The 18,759-nt window shown below is 45.5% G+C and overlaps 1 protein-coding gene across 3 annotated transcripts in view; it reads left to right on the top strand.

Moving 5' to 3' along the window:
* The window catches only part of LOC119975799 (Golgi integral membrane protein 4-like), a 170,434-nt gene that overhangs the window by 137,980 nt on the left and 13,695 nt on the right, over nucleotides 1-18,759 (top strand). For 2 of the 3 annotated variants that reach the window (XM_038815657.1, XM_038815659.1), the window contains 2 exons: nucleotides 2,098-2,195; nucleotides 7,835-7,903. In XM_038815657.1, the coding sequence (XP_038671585.1) occupies nucleotides 2,098-2,195; nucleotides 7,835-7,903 (167 nt within the window). The remainder of the gene's footprint in view (nucleotides 1-2,097; nucleotides 2,196-7,834; nucleotides 7,904-18,759) is intronic. The other variant, XM_038815658.1, reaches the window with a different exon arrangement.

Genomic DNA, 18,759 nt, shown 5'->3' with positions numbered 1-18,759 from the left:
TCCCCCCCCCCCCCCCCCCCCCTCCCCGGGTTGCGCAGTCCTTGGGTTCTTCAACTTTTTTTTTTCCCTAGCTTACTCCTCGTTGCTGGCCTCAAACAGGCTTTGGAACAGGCCGAAGAACTGCCCCCAAGTATTCAGGAAGCCTTCCTCTGATCCTCGGATGGTGTACTTAATCTTCTCCAGGCGGAGAAATAATTCCGAGAGGTCAGCGAGCCAGTCTGCAGATTTGGGTACTGCTGCCGATCGCCAGCCGAGCAGGATTCTCCGGCGTGCGATTAGGGAAGTGAAAGCAAGGGCGTTGGTCCCCTTCCCCATGTGTAGTTCTGGCTGTTCCGATACCCCGAAGATTGCTGCTATTGGGCATGGCTTCACCCTCACCCCCACAACCTTGGACATTGCCTTGGAGAAGGCTGCCCAGAACCCAGCAAGCCTGGGGCAAGCCCAGAACATGTGGGTGTGTGACACTTCTCGCATTTGTCCTCCACCTCCGGGAAGAACCTGCTCATTCGGGTTCTGGTCAGGTGCGCTCTGTGCACCACTTTGAGCTGTATTAGGCTTCACCTTGCGCAGGAGGAGGTGGAGCTCACCCTGCCCAGTGCTTCGTTCCAGAGTCCCCATCCTACCTTGGTCCCCAGTCCGTCCTCCCATTTTTGTCTGGTCCCGTCCAGTGGTGTTCGGGCTCTGTCCAGTAGCTGTCCGCATATTTTCCCACATAGGCACAAGCAGTGAGAAGGAGGGGCTATCAGGTCCTCTAGTAGTGTGCTGTTTGGGGCCCTGGGGTACCCTACTGTCTCTGCGGAAAAAGTGCTTTATTTGGAGGTGTCTCAATTCCTGTCCTTTTGCTAGTTTCTACTTCCTCGTCAGTTCGTCCAGTGTCGCCAGTCTGCGCCCTACGTAGAAGTCCCTGACTGCCAGTGTACCCCCGTCCCGCCTCCACCTTTAGAAGGTGGTATCGAGCATGGCTGGGGGGAATCTGTGATTGCCGCAGGTGGGGGCCACAGGGGATATTCTTGTTATTCCGAAGTGCTGTCTCAACTGGGTCCATGTTCTCAGCATGGCCACTGCCACTGGGCTTGTTGTGTACCTTGTTGAGGAGGATGGGAATGCTGCTGTGGCCAGGGCCCAGAGGGTTATTCCTTTACAGGTTGCCTCCTCCATTTGTACCCAATCTGTGTTGGATTCTTGTAGCCATCCCCTCACTTTTCAGCCGTTGCTGCCCAATGGTAGTATTGTAGGTTCGGTAGAGCCAGGCCCCCTCTGACTTTCCCTGTTTGCAGTGTCGGTTTGGGAATTCCCGGGTTCTTACCCCTCCCCCACACAAACGCCATGATTAGCCTGTCTATGTTTTGGAAAAAGGCCTTGGGGATGAAGATCGGGATGGATCTAAACAGGAAGAGGAACCTTGGCAGTACGTTCATCTTGATCGTCTGCATTCTCCCCGGCAGGGAGAGTGGGAGTGAGCCCCCCATTGAAGGTCTTTTCCTCCACCAGGCTGGTCAAGTTCCACTTGTGGATCTGTTTCCAGTCTCTGGCTATTTGGACCCCCAGGTAACGGAATCTGTTCTGGGCCGTTTTGAATGGGAGCCCTTTAGCTCTGTCCTTCCCCCTTTTGGGTTCACTGGGAATGTCTCGCTTTTGCCCAGGTTAAGTTTGCAGCCAATTCTCATTTATAATCTGTCTGAATGTATGTGCATGTGTTTTCATCATTTTCTTACTTTTTGTAGTTAACAAACTCACTCTTTAGCTCAAGAAAGTCTGATTACATTGGTTCCTTTTAAACCACAAATATTGAGATTGAGAAAATCGTTGCAACACTAGGAAAAATGTGTTATTCAGACGCGTGTAGTTCCTCACTATACATACAAACACAGGTGAAATAAAGTAAAAAAGCAATGTCGATTTTCCTATTACCATTCTTGATGGGCGTTCAAGCTAAGTTGTTATCAAAGAGAAATGTTTTACTTATGTTATTGTAGCCTAACATGACAGTTGGTAAATTTTAATGTTTCTTCATCATGATTTGCTGGAAAGATGTTTGGATTATTAACAGTGGAAACTGAATTAAGTAACAAGGTTTTCCAACGTTTTACATATTAGTTGAAGATGAGAACAATCCACATGATGAAGCGGAGGATGAGGACCCAGAAATAGTAAATGAAGATCATCACACACAACATGAGACCATCAACCAGCAGGTGACGATTGTTGCATTGTGATTTATAATAATCTATTTCTAGGGCCAGAATTTCATGCCCCCCCCCCCCCCCCCCCCCCCCCCCGCAAACCCGGGCATGTTGTGTAAAAGAGCATTGCCAGGATTCCTTCCTGGACCCTGCCCGCCGTCGACCCAGACTGAATTTTATGTTGGAGCGGACAGGGCCTCGGATCTGAGACTGGGGTCTCCTACTCTCAGGGACCGTGGAGCTTTAGCACTTTCTCACCTCCCCAGCCTACTCCCTGACACAAAGATTGACCCTCATCCCGAACCTTCCCAGGGAATCCTGGGACCCCAGGAATTGAGAGCAATTCCGGCCCAGCATGTGTTTTAACCGGTGGGGCCGGTTGGTGCCAAAGAGCCTGATAGCTGGAGCTGTTATTAAGCACTTACCACCACACACTCACTGCAACATTAAGATGGCTCAGTTTGGGAGTCTGTGGTAGACTCACAGCTCCATGCCAGTGAGAAGAGGAGGGACACCCTCTTCCCCAGGATGGGTGTAGATTCAAGTCTGCCCTCCTGAACAGCACCAGGGAGGTGGTGGCAGAGGCAGTCACTGCTGCCAGCCTCACCAGGAGGAAGCAGCATGTGATCCTGAGGGATGGGAGTCATTGATGAGGCCTCTTCCCTGAGAGGGGCAGAGAACGAGGGAGGGTTCCAAAGGCCACGGTGAGGGGTCCTTTGATTGTGGTGAGCTCTGCAAATCCCCTGATGAGATAGAGGAACATAATAAACTATATTGCATAAACATTGTATGAAAATTGAGAAATGGCTTTAAAGTTAGGCTGCCAAAACCAACCAACTCTTCTACCATTAGCAAGCTTAACTTTTTACCTCGTGACTTGTTTGTCGCAGTTTGGATTGCATTGAGTTATGCAGCCTGTGTTAGGTTAACAAGGGAGCTGTAACATAATTGTATCATTGATAAGTCTAACAAAACTTTTGTTTTCTACTGAATAATGTATTATTGGTAAAATAAGAGGAGGCGAATGATCTATAATAACCTGAAAAAATTCAATATAAGTATCATTGAATAGATTTCAGTTGTTTTTAAAAACTAAATTGCAGAAATGAAAATTATGAATGAGAAGATAACAACAGAGCAAGCAGAATCCTAGGTTAGCGAGGAAAATCATCATAGCCTGTGTACAGGAAGAAAACAAAGGGGAAATTAGGCGAACGGGGGAAAATGAAACTTTGAAGATTGAAAAATAGGACAGCGCGGTAGCACAGTGGTTAGCACTGTGGCTTCACAGCGCTAGGGTCCCAGGTTCGATTCCTGGCTGGATCACTGTCTGTCGGAGTCTGCACGTTCTCCCCCTGTCTCCGTGGGTTTTCTCCTGCTGCTCCGGTTTCCTCCAACTAGTCCCCAAAAGGCATGCTGTTAGGTCATTTGGACATTCTGAATTCTCCCTCTGTGTACCTGAACAGGTGCCGGAATGTGGCGACTCGGGGTTTTTCACTAACTTCATTGCAATGTCACCCTACTTACGACAATAAATATTATAAAACAGGTGCAATCAAAATATTAAGAGAAAACAGCAGTAAGAAAGTGTAGGAAAATCAGAAAATAATGTTGTCATCTAGGCTACTCATTTTGTTAATTCTTTTGTATGCTAATGAGGCAGGGTTACTGTCCCATTCTGTTGCTTTATAATAATGACATTACGATCAACCGGTTGCTCAGAGTCCTTTGCATTATTAAGATAAAAGTATGGGAGCTCGCCTAATTTTCTGGCCAACAAACATTCTTCAATCAACACCACCAACCATTATCTTATTGCTGTTTGGAGACTTTTATTGTAAAGTAATCGGTTGACCATGTTTCTTATAGAACAAGTGCTACATTTAAACGGTTGATTGATCCTAAAGTACTTTGGGATGTCCTGAGGGAATGCAAGGAGCTATGTCAATGCCAATTCTTTATTTTTTTCATAACAATAAGAATGACTCAATGATTGGTTCATTTGTCAATACTTGTATTATTTGTACATTTATTTGTGGTAAGGGAGAAAAACAGAATACTTTTGTGAGCTTAACTAGATACTGTGGTTCCAAATTAATTTCTAAATAATTAATAATACTTCAATTCTGCTTCCTCAAACAACACACATCATTTTATCCAAAATGACTTTCTTTTAATGGAGATGAAACTTAAAGAAATAAGCAATCCAGTCAATAGTTTTCCAGCTTGGGGTTGTGTTAACATGTCATGAAGCAGGAATGAAATCCCTTGAGACATTACCTCATCTCCAAAATTGTATATTAAACATAAATATTAGGATATGGTGCATCAATTGAGGCGTGTAGTCACTGCTCACTGGATTTAGACAAGACTGATGGTTGGCTTTAACTGAATGGAAAGAAATTTTGTGAGTGGTTAAATATAAGTTGCAATTTTTATTTTATATTCTTTTAATAAACAACATTTAATGTAACAACATTAACACCAATCATTTTCTCAACATCACTTCGACTTCCACACCTTGAAGAAGCCTTCAGAAGCCTTCTGAACAGAAGTGTTCAGAAAGTAAGTTGTATGGTTGATAACACTGACGGTGTTCAGTGTATTTTTTTTGTGATGGAGATATTGCAAGAGGAATCCTACTTGCCCTTGTACTCCCAACATTCATAGATATTGCGGGCTGGATTCTCCAAAAATGGGGCTCTGTCCCACGCCGGCGTAAAAACACTGGCGTTCCACTCCTCAGTTTCCTGAAAAAAAGAAAGAAATTTTCAAGACCCGTCGTGAAGCTTGCAGCACTGGCTGCAGATACGGGCCCCTGCACCGCTGTTTCCGAGTCCACACATGGATACGGCGGCGGCCTCCAGCAGACTCGGATCGCAGACCATCAAGAAGAAACAAGATCCTCTCGTTTGGCCCCGTGCCCCTTCATCGAACCTGCCCACCGCCCGGTGCTGAATCCCCCCGCCCCCCACCAGGGCGGCCGCGGGCTGAGTCTGGAGCCACCATGCAAGAGTCCCGACCGACCATATGTGATTAGAACCATGCCGTCGGGAAATCGGCCGTACGGGAGAGGAGTATCGCTGGGAGGGCCTCTGGCAATGGCCCACTCAACTGCAAGCCGCGATTCACGAATAGGGAGTTACTTAAGTAATTTTGCACCTGTACAAAAATAAAATATTGCAGTGCTGAAAATCTGAAGTTAAACACACAAAATGCTGGAAAAACACATCAGGCCACGCTGGATCTGTGGAGAAAGAAAATGAATTAAGGGGCCACATTCTAACAGAAATATTTCTGGGCGTGATCTCGCCAAATGGGAACAGAGTCCCGTAGCGTACAAGATTAGCCCGATCTCTAAGTGAGCTTGTGGGTCCTCCACACCCACCTATGGACAACGTGACCCCCACACGTATGGGCATTATCCCACACCCCTGCCAAGTGATAGCACCCCACTAAGGTGTCACTGAGGGCCTCCCCTTTTTAGGCCTTCTCACGCTCCTTTCAGCCCCCTCCTTACAGGACCCCCACCATTCCAGAAGCCCCTTCATACCTGCACTGGACCACCTCCCTCTCCCACCGCCCTTCATACTCCCTTTCTTTCATGGGAATGGCCGCCCTCAGGCGCTGATCCTTAGCATTGACATTCTGGCAGTGCTCCTGCCGGTTTTACAGTTCCATCCCGACACTGTTTGTGTGGACCAGTCCTACGCGGTGCCTGGCTGGCGACTCCCTGGCGAGGCCATTAGATGCTGACAACCCGGTAGATCCCGGGTAAGTACGCCTAATTAAGTTTAAAACCTACTTCGGCATGCACGGCTTGGTCATGCCCATTGGATGGGGTCTTGATCTCGTGAGGCATACTAATTGCCGGGAAGCCCGCGGTAGGCTTGTCCCGGCATGTACCAGCGCGTTTGGCTCCCAGTCTGGTGCAATGCTGCCGGTTGATCGCGCCCAAGGTTTCAAGCCGATGACCTTTCAGTAGAACATAGAACAGTACAGCACAGAACAGGCCCTTCGGCCCTCGATGTTGTGCCGAGCAATGATCACCCTACTCAAACCCACGTATCCACCCTATACCCGCAACCCAACAACTCCCCCTCCTTAACCTTACTATTAGGACACTATCATCTATCTGGAATGCTCAAAAGAGGAGAATGCTGGACTTAAGCTGTTGATATGTTTTTAGATACTTCATTCTACTCAGTCCATGATCCCAAAAGTATGTCTGGGTTCTCAGAAACCTTTAAAAAATAATGGCTTATAAAATTTGGGAAATATGGTGGCGGGTTTTAATTTCTGCAACGATACATAATAAAGTTATGAAAGTTAATAATCTTTTTGAGTTCTCATCTTCCTTTTAGGACTCCCTCCACCACTCTTCACTTTCTAGTTGACAGGATAAAATTACGGCCGCGATTCTCCCAAAAGGAACAAAGTCTTCTCGCAAGCGGGTTTAGCCGTGTGTTTCCCGGCGCTCACAGTGCCAAGATTACATGGCTATTCAATGCAACTTGCAATGAATAAGGGGCCTGAACGAGGAACGCGTGGGCAAGGCCGAACATAGCACTGTTTTTTTTTTACGGTGGGGAGCTCCGCTGTAAACTCCAAATTGTAGCGAGAAATGGCATCCTGATCACCGAGGCCGGCCAAAACAATCTTCGATCTCCAACCCCCCTAGCCCGAACGCACTACAGGAGGGACCAGTACTGAACGGCGCTCACCCGAGGGCTCTTGAGGCAAAGGGGTTGAATTCCAAGTACCTCGGGAATTTGCACATTAGAGTGAGGCTTACTGCCTCGCTCTAACATGCTCATTTGCCAAAACGTGATGCTGCCCTTTGTTACGATGATCACATCATAACGTCTCGCGAGGCGTGATGTGCTGGGTAGATCCTGGGAGCTGCGCCCGAAAAGCAGCTCGTCATGGCACACCCTACAGGGAGGGCGACCCAGAGTAACTAGTACTCTGATTTCTATCTCGTTACTCCTCTTCACCACCTTCAAAGTAACACTTTTTCTCCAGTTTGCTCCCTCAGTCACGAGACAGGAATGAGGTTATATATTCACCGTCGTATTCTTCCAGCACAGTGTGATGGTGATTCAGGACACTGAGCCACTGTAACTTTATCATGGAAAATTGGACGTTATTTGCACTTAACACAGTTCATTCTCATTCAGCAAGGACCAATATATCCGTGGTTGAATTCTGAACTTGAATAAAGGGGCGTGGGAGTCTGGAATTCGCTGCCCAAGTTGGTGGTGGAAGCAGAGACCCCGAACTCTTTTAGAAAGTTCCTGGATCTGCACCTTAAGTGCTGTAAGGTACAGGGCTATGGACCGAGTGCAGGAAGGTGGGATTAGAATGGACACCTGGGTTTCCTCGGGCTGACATGGACAAGGTAGGCCGAATGTACTCCTGTGCTGTAACTTTTCTATGTTCTATGAAATCAAGGTACGTTTTCCAGAGAAAAATAAAAATATAGGGTGGGATTACAAGATATCTGAGATCATAAGTTCAAAGTATGCTTGTATTAATTATTTGAGCCTAGGATTTCACTTTGTTAGATTACAGCCCTTTACTGTCTTCCTACTTAGCTTGCTTGTTTTGTGGAATGTGTAGATATAATCTCTATATATTGATGTGTGCAGATTGGCGGAAATCCTGATCAACAAGAGGATAATCTAGATGAACAGTATCAGGATGAGGGAGAAGAAGAGGTAAGGAAATGCATGCTAGTTTAGCTGGTGGGATGACACTATAATTTTCTCCAGACATTGAAATATATTCAGTACCTTCATTGTGTTCAGCAGTTGCTTTATCAAAAGGCTCTGAGTTAAATATAGGAAATCTAGAGCTTTGAGAATATCAGTGATGAGCATACTAACAAATCAACCTGTTCGTGTAAGTGGCACAGTGCTTAGTACTGCTGCCTCACAGCGCCAGGGACCCGGGTTCAATTCTTGCCTTGGGTATCTGTCTATGCGGAGTTTTCCCCATGTCTGCATGGGTTTCCTCCGAGTGCTCCGGATTCCTCCCACAGTCCAAAGATGTGCAGGTTAGTGCATTGGCCATGATAAATTACCCCTTAATGTCCAAGGATATGCAGGTAATGTTATGGGGATAGGGTATGGGAGTGGGCCTAGGTAGAGGGTTGGTGCAGACTCAATGGGCTGAATGGCCTCCTCCTGCACTGCAAGGATTCTATGTTTAGGCAAAGGCACTAATCAGTGTAAAATAAACAGGTCAAACAGCATCTGTGAAAGGAGGAGGTAAGAAATTGTTGTTACCTGGTATATTAATAGCACCTTCTGGTTTTGACTAAAGATTTTCAATCTGAAGCTTTAACTCTGCCTTCCTTGCTGCACTCATGCTGCCTGAGCTGACTGGTTCCAGCACTTTCTATTTTTTATTGCAGGTTTCCAGCACCTGCAGCAATTGTTTTGTTTTAAATCAATGGCTTTATCTTCATGATTAGAATAGTTGGCAAAAATATTTCATACCTCTATTACATAGTGTGACTTAACTCGGTTGAATATATTGTAATATAGTCTAGTGAGGTAAACTGTTGGTCTGATACTGTGAAAGGATTATGTTTTTCTGGTCTTGTACTTCTGATTAGATAATCTGAGTTCTGTTTGGCCATGTTTGCTTCATCCTTCCGGCTGTGCAGCTCGGGTCTGGCAGGATCGGATTGAATGTTGAAGGGGCAGGTATAATCAACATCATACTTTTAGGAGCATAATTGTTCCCGTGTTGCTGTGTGCAAGAGGTTGAGAATGTTGCTTGTGGAAGACGAGACTGATGTATACATTGCAAAGAAATGGATATAAAAAAATCTAAAATGTCAGTCAGATGGGAGTCCATTGAGATTATTTGATATCACTGCACTGCAACTGAGCATTGTGCTTTCCATCAGACCCCACCGCATAGTTGCCATGCAATCCTTCGAAACTGGAAAAAATGAAATGGTTTGGAATGTGGTGAAGAGGGCAGAACTGTTTATGAAGGAAGTGGGCCAGGGACAGATAAATATTCTGGAATTTTGCACAAGGGCCCATGGATGTGAAAGAACATTATTTATGCAGAATTTTCCTTCAATATATTCATTGACACATTTGAGACCTTGGGCATAATGGGGAGAGAAATGCTTTTCTTTTTTTCCATGTCCTCCAAGAGGTTTTGCAATCCAAAACCAGAACAAATTTCCATCTAGTTACTACCTTTGTTATTATAAATCCTGATAGGAATTTACTTTAAGTAGAGTCTGAGTAGTATTCTAACACCCCCCCCCCCCCCCCCCCCCCCCCCCCCCCACCCCCCAACCTCGACCGGCTGGCCAACAAGGACACTGCATTAAGAAGAGAGATAGTCCCGACAGTAACGGCAGGATTCTGCCTACCGGTCTTTACCCCAATTTCAAGATCCGTTCATTCCGATAAGGTTGGTTGGCACTTAGTTCAACAAAGGCGCATCCTGAAGTGTCCACCTAACCCATGCAACTGAAAATCCCATCATTTAATATCAACGGGGAACATAGAATCCCTACAGTGCAGAAGGAGGCAATTTGGCCCATTGAATTTGCACTGACCCTCCGAAAGAGCTCCTTACCTCGACCCACTCCCCAGCAACCACACCTAACCTACCTACATATCTTTGGACACTTAAGGAGCAATTTAGCATGGCCAATCCACCTAACCTGCACACCTTTTGGACCGTGGGAGGAAACCCACGCAGACACGGGAAAAAAGTGCAAACCCCACAAGGACAGTCACCTGAGCCTAGAATCGAACCTGGGTCCCTGGCGCTGTGAGGCAGCAGTGATAACCACTATGCCACCGTGCAGAACAGGGTTCCTTCTGCCCAAGACCTCATGCATTTCCTGATGGGGACATCCATAATTTTTCTTAATATTTCCCAAATTGGAGGGTTCTTACATTTTTGAGATTTCCAGGGGCTCCAGTTTTAATTTTTCATTTGAGATCAGTAGCTCGTTCCTTTAGTCCTGGGCACATCTCTGTGTAACGTTGCAATCTAGGCAGTAATAGCATGGTTCTTTCACATTTACTGGAACTGCCTATTGTAATCCAGCAGCACATCATAAACATTCCTATCAGTTTTGACAATTTGCCGTGTTCTGTGTACTGTAGTAGACGGAGCAGGAACTGCATATCTGCCATTGGCTGTATTCCTCTTGTGCAAAAGTGCCTTTTTGAGGTGTTTTTGCTGTTGAGTCTATGTGAACTTCTGGTCCCCATTTTTCTATTCCAGTCCTTTCCTGTGCTTTTAATTCAGCCACCTCTGCCTCAAGTCTGTTTCTGTTTTGAACCCTCCGCTGTTTAACATACACAAACTTTCCATCCATCCTTTAGTTTCTGCCCATATCTGAACGTGAACATCCACTACTTTTGCATTACAACCTCTCCTTACCCGAGATTCTCATGGTTCAAAAATATTCATTCCCAAGACCTAATAATTTTGTTGGTTTGCCCCTTCCCTGGTCTTGTTTTCCTGGATGTTCTGTTTAACTTCCATTTCTTACCTTTGTGTTGTCAGCATTTTCAGCTGCTGACAGTCACTGGAGAAAAAGAAACACTGTGGAGAATTTTGACTTTGATAACTCAGTAGACAATTCTAATGTAATCTTTTGCAAAATGAATTGTTAACTGGCATTAGCTATAACTCTGCGTACACTCCACATCAAATAATTCCTGATTTTCCCAGTTTCCTGTTCAGATTTTCTCTGGATACACTTCACACATGTAATTAATGGAGTCTTTGAATTTAGATTCACTTCTGTGAATCTGATGTTATTTTTCTTAAAGTTTGCTCCCTTGTGATGGCACAAGATTCCATCTGCAAGCCAAGTAATGATTGTATGTGTTTAAGCTCGGCCACTGGGAATAATGTTGACCTTCTACGGCAGTGAAAAATGTGTGATAGTGATTCAAACACTGATGAAACGTGTCTCCTGATTCCCAGCTCTGTTGACTCTCATGGAGATGAAAAAAGAAAGAGATTCACAAGGTGGCTATCCTCATAATAACTACAGATGAAAAGCTTTTCCAATGAAAATAATACTCTTTACCCAGATGTGGAACTAATAACTTTGGCCCTGATTGTACAGGTTGTAACATGGCTAAGGGGTTCTGATAATGTCCTGTATTACAAGAGAGTAAAGCTGGAGTAGTTTCTTAAACTATTTGAATTATGTGATTACATTACAGTTTTGCAAAACGCTACCCAATTCAGCTGTTGCCTTTTATTTGTGGATCCAATAGTTTGCCGTTCAGTTCTATTTTGCTGTTACTGCCATACTTTTGTCATTTCTTCACAGCTGTCCCAACTGTTTTGGCATAAGCATTCACAGTTGGGCAGCATCACATGACAGGAGGAAAAAGGGTGAGACAAAATGTACTTTTCTACATATGAACCTGTGCATAATTATGGTACTCGGCTGACCAGATAAAATTGACTGCAAAAGGCAAATTCACTGTGTGTCAGTGCAACATTTCAAACTATTTGCCCTTGGCATTGTACCCCATGGAAAATCTATGCTAAGGTATTTTAAAATCATGAAAAGACAAAATTAACAGATTAGTTTTACACTGTGTAATCTCGAACGTTCATCTGTTCTTGTCCTATTGAATCCTTGATCTGTAAGCCTCAGTGCCTTTTTTAAAATGGTATCTTGCATTTAAGAAATTAGGCTGACGCAAAAAATCCATCCAGTTTCCCTTGAAAGACTGTTAGGCAAAATTTTAGCATGGCAATCCCAATAATTTAATTTTGTAAGAGGCTCGTTATTTTTTCCCAATTAAGGAGTGATTTAGCGGCCAATTCACCAACCCTGCACATCTTTGGGTTGTGGGGGTGAGACTCACGCAGGCATGGTGAGAATGTGCAAACTCCACAGGATAGTGGCCCAGAGCCGGGATCGAATCCAGGTCCTCGGCGCCGTGAGGCAGCAGTGCTAATTGCTGAGCTACCATGACGCCCCAAGAAGCCCCTTATTGGGCAGTATGGTGGCACAGTGGTTTGCACAGCTGCCTTACGGCACCGAGGTCCATTGTTCGATCCCGGCTCTGGGTCACTGTCGATGTGGAGTTTGCACATTCTCCCCATGTTTGCGTGGGTTTCGCCCGCACAACCCAAAGATGTGTAGGGTAAGTGATTGGCCACGCTAAATTGCCCCTTAATTGGAAAAAATGAATTGGGTCCACTAAATTCATTTTAAAAAAGCCCCTTATTAAGTAATAATTAAGTAATATTCTTACTGAAAGCCAACGTTTCAATTTCAAATATGTTTCTTTGCTACCTTCAGTTTTTTTAAGCCTGAACTTAATTTCATCCTGTGTTCATTTCAATGCAAAAAAAAACTTATTTTATTTCATCATCATAAAACACTAACTATCAAGATAATTTCTTACTTCTATCTGTGCCTTTTTAAATTCAGCTGGCGAAGGAAAATGTCTTGTGAGGCAGCAACGGTGGCACACTGGTTAGCACTGTTGCTCCACAGCGCAAGGGCCCAAGCTCAATTCCAGCCTTCGGTGTCTGCCTGTGTGGAGTTTTTATGTTTTCCCCATGTCTTCTGCTCCGGTTTCCTCCCACAGTCCAAAGATGGCAGGTTAGGTGGATTGGCCATGCTAAATTGCCCCTTAGTGTCAAAAAGGTTCAGTGGGGTTATTGGGTTATGGGGAATATGGTGGGGGCTTGGGCCTAGGTAGGGTGCTCTTTCAGAGGGTCGTTGCTGACTCAATGGGCTGAATGGCCTTCATCTGAACTGTAGTGACTCTATGGTTTCTAGTTCCATTCGCTAGGTACACTCTAGTATTGATTCGCGTGTCAGTCATTTTTCACTGCTGAGATGTTTTTAAAGACTGGCATGATTGGTTCCTTTAAAATTTGGATTCCATTCATTTAAGAGCTGCTCACTAACCCCTCATCTATCTCAGTGGTTAGAAAATTGACGGAGCTTATTATTCAAGGGTCTCTGGGTTTGCAATGCGCGAACATTCAGTAATTTATAGTTGAAGTGGTGCATTGTGGCTGCAAGAGCAGGTCAGAGGGTGGGAGTTCTGCAGAGAACTCCTGACTCTGCAGAGAATTCACCTGCGACTCCGAAAAGTCTGTGCCATATCTAGAAGACACAAGTCAGGCATGTGACGGAATACTCTCCACTTGCCTGGAATCCTGCAGCTCCAACAACACTCAAAACGCTCTGCACCATCCAGGACTAAGCTGCCCGCTTGGCACCCCATCCATAACCTTCAACTTCCACTCCCTCCATTACTGAGCACAGTGGCAGCAGTGTGTACCATTTATAAGATGGCACTGCAGTAACTCACCAAGGCTCCTTCGACAACACCTCCCACTTAGAAGGACAAGGGCAGCAGATGCATAGGAACACCACCATCACCTGCACATTTCTGACCGAAACACATACCATTCTGATCTGAAACCAAATTCGCTGTCACTGGAGCAAAATCTTGGAATTCCCTTCATAATAGCACTGTGGTGTACTTACACCACATAACTGCAGCAGTTCAAGAATGCAGTTCACCACTGCTTTCTCCAGGCAATTCGGGATGGGCAATATATGCTGGCCTAGCCAGCGATGCCCTCATCCCTTGAAGGAATGCATTTATTTTTTAATTTATTTGGTTTTGTGTCAGACACAAGGGAGGATAAGGAAAGGGTTCCCCATTGTATTCAAACAAGATTATTCGTCACTCTATTTAGGCAACAGGTTTAGATAAAGATCTGGATCGGCGCAGACTGGGAGGGCCGAAGGGCCTGTTCCTGTGCTGTAATTTTCTTTGTTCTTTGTTCTTCTTTGACCCAACCCTTTGGGTTCTTGAACATCAAAGAGTGGTATGGGAAGAATCTCTCACCAGAAAAGACATGACCTTCAGGGCTTTTGCCCTAATGCAAGAAGATTGGGTTAGGCTGAGAATCTGAGACACAATGGACAAACTAGTATGGCAGGGGGGTGGGCACCGGAGCAATAGGTCAGAAGGTGAAAGCATTGAGGGAGAACTATGGAATAGGGCCAGTATGGCTCGGAGGCAGAGCAGACAGGGAGATGTTGCTGAACACAGCGGGTCTAGTGGCCTGAAGTGCATATGTTTTAATGCAAGAAGTATTACGGGTAAGGCAGATGAACTTAGAGCTTGGATTAGTACTTGGAACTATGATGTTGTTGCCATTACAGAGACCTGGTTGAGGGAAGGACAGGATTGGCAGCTAAATGTTCCAGGATTTAGATGCTTCAGGCAGGATAGAGGGGGATGTAAAAGGGGTGGCGGAGTTGCGCTACTGGTTAGGGAGAATATCACAGCTGTACTACGGGAGGACACCTCAGAGGGCAGTGAGGCTATATGGGTAGAGATCAGGAATAAGAAGGGTGCAGTCACAATGTTGGGGGTTTACTACAGGCCTCCCAACAGCCAGCAGGAGATAGAGGAGCAGATAGGTAGACAGATTTTGGAAAAGAGTAAAAACAACAGGGTTGTTGTGATGGGAGACTTCAACTTCCTCAATATTGACTGGGACTCACTTAGTGCTAGGGGCCTAGACGTTGCAGAGTTTGTAAGGAGCATCCAGGAGGGCTTCTTAAAATATGTAGACAGTCCAACTAAGGAATGGGCTGTACTGGACCTGGTATTGGGGAATGAGCCCGGCCAGGTGGTAGAAGTTTCAGTCGGGGAACATTTCGGGAACAGTAACAACAATTCAATAAGTTTAAAAGTGCTGGTGGACAAGGATAAGAGTGGTCCTAGGGTGAATGTGCTAAATTGGGGGAAGGCTAATTATAACAATATTAGGCGGGAACTGAAGAACCTAGATTGGGGGTGGATGTTTGAGGGTAAATCAACATCTGACATGTGGGAGGCTTTCAAGTGTCAGTTGAAAGGAATTCAGGACCGGCATGTTCCTGTGAGGAAGAAGGATAAATACGGCAAATTTTGGGAACCTTGGATAACGAGAGATATTGTAGGCCTCGTCAAAAAGAAAAAGGAGGCATTTGTCAGGACTAGAGGCTGGGAACAGACTAAGCCTGTGTGGAATATAAGGAAAGTAGGAAGGAACTTAAGCAAGGACTCAGGAGGGCTAGAAGGGGCCACGAAAAGTCATTGGCAAATAGGGTTAAGGAAAATTCCAAGGCTTTTTACTCGTACATAAAAAGCAAGAGGGTAGCGAGGGAAAGGGTTGGCCCACTGAAGCACAGAGGAGGGAATCTATGTGTCGAGCCAGAGGAAATGGGCGAGATACTAAATTAATACTTTGCATCAGTCTTCACCAAAGAGAAGGAATTGGTGGATGTTGAGTCTGGAGAAGGGTGTGTAGATAGCCTGGGTCACATTGAGATCCAAAAAGTCATGGTGTTGGGCGTCTTGAAAAATATTGCGGTAGATAAGTCCCCAGGGCCTGATGGGATCTACCCCAGAATACTGAAGGAGGCTAGAGAGGAAATTGCTGAGGCCTTGACAAAAATCTTTGGATCCTCACTGTCTTCAGGTGAATAGCCAATGTTGTTCCTTTGTTTAAGAAGGGTAACAAGGATAATCCAGGGAACTACAGGCCGGTGAGCCTTACGTCAGTGGTAGGGAAATTACTGGAGAGAGTTCTTCAAGATAGGATCTACTCCCATTTGGAAGCAAATGGAAGTATTAGTGAGAGGCAGCATGATTTTGTGAAGGGGAGGTCGTGTCTCATTAACTTGATAGAGGTTTTCGAAGAGGTCACAAAGATGATTGATGCAGGTAGGGCAGTGGATGTTGTCTATATGGACTTCAGTAAGGCCTTTGACAAGGTCCCTCATGGTAGACTGGTACAAAAAGTGAAGTCACACGGGATCAGGGGTGAGCTGGCAAGGTGGATACAGAACTGGCTAGGTCATAGAAGGCAGAGAGTAGCAATGGAAGGGTGCTTTTCTAATTGGAGGGCTGTGACTAGTGGTGTTCCGCAGGGATCAATGCTGGGACCGTTGCTATTCGTAGTATATATAAATGATTTGGAGGAAAATGTAACTGGTCTGATTAGTAAGTTTGCAGATGACACAAAGGTTGGTGGAATTGCGGATAGCGATGAGGACTGTCAGAGCAGGATTTAGATCGGTTGTAGACTTGGGCGGAGAGATGGCAGATGGAGTTTAATCTGGACAAATGTGAGGTAATGCATTTTGGGAGGTTTAATGCAGGTAGGGAATATACAGTGAATGGTAAAACCCTCAAGAGTATTGAAAGTCTGAGAGATCTAGGTGTACAGGTCCACAGATCACTGAAAGGGGCAACACAGGTGGAGAAGGTAGTTAAGAAGGCATACGGCATGCTTGCCTTCATTGGCCGGGGCATTGAGTATAAGAATTGGCAAGTCATGTTGCAACTGTATAGAACCTTAGTTAGGCCACACATGGAGTATAGTGTTCAATTCTGGTCACCACACTACAAGAAGGATGTGGAGGATTTAGAGAGGGTGCAGAAGAGATTTACCAGGATGTTGCCTGGTATGGAGGGCATTCGCTATGAGGAGCGGTTGAATAAACTCGGTTTGTTCTCACTGGAACGGTGGAGGTTGAGGGGCGACCTGATAGAAGTCTACAAAATTATGAGGGGCATGGACAGAGTGGATCGACAGAGGCTTTTCCCAGGGCAGAGGAGTCAATTACTAGGGGGCATAGGTTTAAGGTGCGAGAGGCAAGGTTTAGAGTATATGTACGAGGCAAGTTTTTTACACAGATTGTAGTGGGTGCCTGGAACCCGCTGCCGGAGGAGGTGGTGGAAGCAGGGACGATAGTGACATTCAAGGGGCATCTTGATAAATACATGAATAGGGTGGGAATAGAGGGATACGGACCCAGGAATTGTAGAAGATTGTCGTTTAGTCAGGCGGCATGGTCGGCACGGGCTTGGCAGGCCGAAGGACCTGTTCCTGTGCTGTACTTTTCTTTGTTCCTTGTTATCTGTTCATGCCAGTGGGATCTTCGAGTCCCACCAACAGTGCACCCCAGCTGTGGCTTTCCCGTAGATGTGGGGTGGATTCAATGAGAAATCCTATTGACAGTGGCGGGACCAGAATGTGCGGTCAATGTTGGGCCGTCTCTCGCCGCCGAAAAACACGTTGTGGGAGGCCAGAGAATCTCGCCGTGTATGTGTAAATTCCAGTGCGGGCAGGTAGAGACCTGGCTCCAATTTTATCTCTAGATGGTGGATAAAGTGAGTTTCATTGATTAAGAAAACAAGCCCATGGGTAATTTAACCCCTGGGCCTCACTACAATTGCACAAACAGATGTCCCACCCAATTTCTTAACATATGGCAAACTGACCAGGTTTGAGAATACAATTTCAGGCTGATCAATCAGGGTTTATGTAAAGCAGTTATCCATCATTTTGCCTTGCCTTTTGACTGAATTGACTGTTGCGTTGAGTGGGGAAGAAGCTGCTTTAAGAAGCAGTTTTCTAAAGCCTCCCTCTCGAGTTCCTGCTGGGGGAAGTCAGGGAAAAGGAAGAACAGTTCCTCCTTTCCAATGGGAGAAGAAACGTAATACAGCAGAAACCCAGGCAAGGAGAGACATTTCAGAAATTGATCAGTTCCAGGATTATCAGCACCGCGACCAAGATGCTCAATGACTTCAAAAGTAGCATCGGTAAGTACAGCTCTTATTTTCTACATGTCTCTCTACGCCATCTCTCAACATTCGTTCTTTTCAAGCACATCCTTCATAAAACCTCTCATGTCAATTCGCACTCAATTCTTCCTTACTCCTTTCACAATGGCTACTAGCTGTTTTTCTCCTCTCGTCTTTCCAGGGGCACCAGTTTTTCTCATGGTTCCATCCTCATTTCACACTCCTCATACACTTACCCATCCTGACTCCATCTTGCTTTTTGTCTTGCGTGACATTGGCGCAACAATTAGAAGCCCCACATATGTACGCTCTTTTTTTTAATAGGAGACGCTCACTTACTCTCTACCTCTCTCTTTGCGGGCCACGACAATGCACAACAAAAGGAAGAGGTGGAAGACCTGGAATGATGGGCAGCAGACAATCTCATGAACCTCGCTGAGCACTGGAAAGCAACAGTGCCTCCAGAGCCACCTGAGATTTTGAATCCTGGGCCTCTCCCAACTCTGCTGAAGGTAACCGAAATATTGGCCTGAATTTTCAGGATGGCAGGGGATCGTCACCCCATCTGAAAATTTGGCGGGGAACACATCCCTGTGGCAGCTCCAATGCCATATGCTCCACTGATTGGCATAAGGCGCGACAAAAGTAGACGCTACCTTGGGCCCAATCTAGGCCTAGTGCTTCTTGAAGCTACTCAAAGTAGGTTGATTCGAAAGATTCCAGCAGGATCAGCCCACCACCAGTCAATGAGCACGATCCCTTTTCTCTATCTCCCCTCCAGATCTTCACAGAAACCCGAAGATTCAGCGTGTGGTGGCTTTTAGCAAGCATGCAATGCCATTTTCTATGTTTCAGCATGGCAACATATATACAGAAAAGCTCAAAGTGTTGAAGCTACAATCCGAAAAGAATAAAATAGTCTTGACTTTTTGGCATTAATT

The sequence above is a fragment of the Scyliorhinus canicula genome, chromosome 13 (assembly GCF_902713615.1).
Source record: "Scyliorhinus canicula chromosome 13, sScyCan1.1, whole genome shotgun sequence".
Taxonomy (NCBI): domain Eukaryota; kingdom Metazoa; phylum Chordata; class Chondrichthyes; order Carcharhiniformes; family Scyliorhinidae; genus Scyliorhinus; species Scyliorhinus canicula.
Note: the sequence above shows the minus strand (reverse complement) of the source record. Positions and strands in the feature narration are given on the sequence as shown.